The following is a 3301-nucleotide window of genomic DNA, read 5'->3' as shown; positions in this document are numbered from 1 at the left end:
AAGTTCGCGACGATTTGCCGCCACGATCGATCCCTGTTTCCACCAGAGTTAACCAATAGCCACCACGTCAACACCCAAGGGCATGCCACGCGTCTACTTTCTTACACGTGTCAGTCCCATTATGCGTCATGATACTTTGATGCTAACCCCAACACCACGCCGCTCTTTCTTTTGAATCCACACCAAAAAAACCCGTCTATATATCTTCTCTTCTTCTTCTTTGCACAAACTAATAATAATAAAAATACATTTATTTATCTTATCGTACGTTCAAATGGAATCACAGTTGCAGCACACTCATGGCGGCCACTACGACGATGATAAACTCCACCACACCGGTAATTAACTAACTAAACGAATGATGTTAATTTATTTAGCCGAGTTAATTTGTATGTTTTGTAGGTCATGATCACTATGAAGATGAGCATCATGGGGAGAAGAAGTCTGTGATCAAGAAAGTGAAAGAAAAGGCTAAGAAAATAAAGAACACGATTACGAAGCATGGACATGGTCATGGTGACCACGAACACCATCACCACGATGACGAAGACGATGACGATGATGAAGAAACGGTCGAGGACCCTGAAGTCCATGGTGCACCAAGTAAGGCTTTAGTTATTTTCTGTTGTCATTTTTAATAACTTAAACTGCATTTAAAAAGCCCCGATTCCCGTCTCGGCCATAAGCGTTTTGAACAAGTCAAGCTTGTTTCTAGAGGAGCCGAAACGAGCAAAGATAAACTCGTTTGTTGTCAAGTCAGAATCCTAATATATATGCAAGTTATAATATAATACAAGTATTGTCATTTTTGATTACTTTCAACTGTATTTAAAAACCTCGGATTCATGCCACAACCGTCTCAATCGTAAACGAGGAGTCAAGCTAGTTTTTAGAGGAGCCGAGACGAGCCAAGGTACTCGTTTGTTGGCTAATATTAGCGTCAACTCAAAATCCTAATATATATGCAAGTTATGACATATATTTATAATCTAAATTTTGATTTAGTTGCTAAAACAATCTTAACGAAAATTGTATAGTAAAAGTAAGCCTACTGGTATGATAAATTAATGAAAATTTGTATAGTAAAAGTAAGCTACTGATATCATAAATTTATGAAAATTTACTAAACGAGTGCGGTCAGTAAATAAGCGAAGCTTGTCTTAGTAAAGAGGAAAAAACGCGCCAAGCTCGTTCTAGCTCCCCTTACCACATCTCGTTTAGCCCTTGATACATGCAACCAAACATTGGTTAACGAATTTGCAGTGTACGATTCAGCTAGGGTTGGCCACGGCGGTCTAGACACCAGTTTGCCACAAGCGAGAGGTAATTTGGAAAGGCCGGAGGACCGTTACTCAGACCCCGTGATTGGCCATAGTGTGCCACCCCACGGGACCAACTTGTCTCAAGCGTCTGGCCTTGGTCACAATCAAGCCTATTGTCATCATGAGACAAATCAAGAAAAATGGAGGAATAAAGTTGGACAACCAATTGGGATGGAGGAACAACCATTTGGCCCCAACCCAACCAGGATGACATCCCCCATTGGCACCGCTGATCATTTATATGGTATAATAATCCATAATAAGTAAATTAAAAAATCGAGATTCTTTGAATTTAAATTTTATTTTCTGACATTTGACTATTTGGGCAGGGACGAGAGTTCTACCACCCGAACCCGCTTTCAATCATGGTGCAGTTCAAGATGTGAATCAGGGAGGATTGAGGGGTATTATTGGGAAAACAACCAAGATGGATCCGGATCCTAATGCCCCGAGAGATCCATTAATTTCGGACCCTTCAAATTATGGGTCTAAAGTCACAAACCCGACTCATTTAGGTACAATATGTTAGTGCAACTCACCAATATTTAATCCGAACTGGCCCGAGCCAGAAGTTTGTTTGAATTAATCGGGCCAGGTTATGTGTTCAATCAGCAGAATGTATTTAATCAGGCAACTGTTGCGACCGCTTAATATAAGTAATTTTTGCAGGTGGCAAGGAAGCAGAACTCTCACAACTTCAGCACTCATTAGACAAAATGGGCATTGAATCTGAACCGAAAACCTATAATCCAAACCACCCCGAAAACCTACCGCATGACACCTTAACTGGAAACCCATCAAGCCAGACTAGCAGCTACACTGAAAAAATATCTTCTTCAGCTTCCGCAATAGCTGATAAAGCAGTAGCCGCCAAAGACGCCATCGCCTCCAAGCTCGGGTATTCAGACCAAAACCCGACGACCAAGTCGCATGAGCCCACCTACAATTCAGCTTCTGCAACCGATTACGCACACAAGATTACAGACAAGGTTACCGAGGCATTAGCACCAGTTTACGAGAAAGTAGTCGATGCCGGAAGCTCGGTTATGTCTAAAGTGCAGGGGAATGTATCTGGAACCGGGCAGCAGCAAGTGCATGGTGGTTCGGACGAGATGGTAACCGACAAGGGGGTATCAGTGAAGGAGAGTTTGGTGGAGACATTAAAGCCCGGGGAAGAAGATAAGGCGTTGTCTGATGTGATCACGCATGCATTGCACCGGGGAAGTGAGGAGTCTGCGAAGAAACATATGGAGGATAAACCAATGGGGACAGTTACCGAATCATTCGAGGTTCGAAGTCGATTGGGGACTGGTCAACACGAAGAGCATGATCAGGGTTCGGGTAATGTGGTTGCGGAAAAGAATATGAGCGATAGGGTGAGGGACGCGGTGGGTTCGTGGTTTGGTGGGAAAGGAGATGCGCCACAAGGAACTCTTGGAACTTCATATGGTAAGTAATTGCAAGTACAATAACAATAATAAAAAGAAAGTTTAAAACATGATGGAAACATGTGTAGTTATGATGTTAATACTAAAAATTGTGGGATTTGTGGTTTGATGTAGTGACGGATGAAGGCTTGACGAATAACCCGACGGGGGATCAGAACAGAGGAAGTGGTCGAGAACAATGAGTGAAGTGTTGTAATGGTGCGGAATACTAGCGTGTCTGTAATGGTGCGGAATACTAGCGTGTCTTGGGTTTGTTTCTTAAAGTTGTATTAGTTGGAGATCTATAATATGTAATGCAAGTTGTTGATGGTTAAACAAGGTTAACAGCGGGTTGTGTGTTAAATGTTACAGGAAATATAATAGCGGTATTTTGTAACTTTTTTTTTATTATAAGTTTTATGATGTTGAGGTGTGTTAACATATCAGAAGTATTTACAATGTTGCTAGGTTTTAAAAATCAAGTGAGATGCGTTTTTGGTGATGGTGAAACCTGAGAGAAAATATAACGAAGGTCATGCCAATTCAATTGTG

The 3301-nt window shown here is 41.6% G+C and overlaps 1 protein-coding gene across 1 annotated transcript; it reads left to right on the top strand.

Moving 5' to 3' along the window:
• Positions 1-220: 220 nt before the first annotated feature.
• LOC143607780 (low-temperature-induced 65 kDa protein-like) lies at positions 221-2973 on the top strand. The gene is made up of 6 exons (XM_077083099.1): positions 221-338; positions 403-603; positions 1264-1566; positions 1652-1837; positions 1992-2771; positions 2885-2973. Exons 1-6 carry the CDS (start codon positions 275-277, stop codon positions 2950-2952), a joined length of 1602 nt encoding a protein of 533 aa, XP_076939214.1. The 5' UTR covers positions 221-274; the 3' UTR covers positions 2953-2973.
• Positions 2974-3301: the final 328 nt, after the last annotated feature.

This window comes from Bidens hawaiensis, unplaced genomic scaffold (genome assembly GCF_021521415.1).
Source record: "Bidens hawaiensis isolate Kalapana, Puna unplaced genomic scaffold, B.hawaiensis_p1.1 tig00086575_1, whole genome shotgun sequence".
Taxonomy (NCBI): Eukaryota; Viridiplantae; Streptophyta; class Magnoliopsida; order Asterales; family Asteraceae; genus Bidens; species Bidens hawaiensis.
Note: the sequence above shows the minus strand (reverse complement) of the source record. Positions and strands in the feature narration are given on the sequence as shown.

What these genes read in the sequence shown, in the direction of transcription:
- LOC143607780 (XM_077083099.1), top strand. Translation starts at nt 275, where the DNA reads ATGGAATCACAGTTGCAGCACACTCATGGCGGCCACTACGACGATGAT. An exon ending in CACAAACCCGACTCATTTAG is followed by an intron (nt 1,838 to 1,991) that starts GTACAATATGTT and finishes TAATTTTTGCAG; the next exon opens with GTGGCAAGGAAGCAGAACTC. An exon ending in AACTCTTGGAACTTCATATG is followed by an intron (nt 2,772 to 2,884) that starts GTAAGTAATTGC and finishes GGTTTGATGTAG; the next exon opens with TGACGGATGAAGGCTTGACG.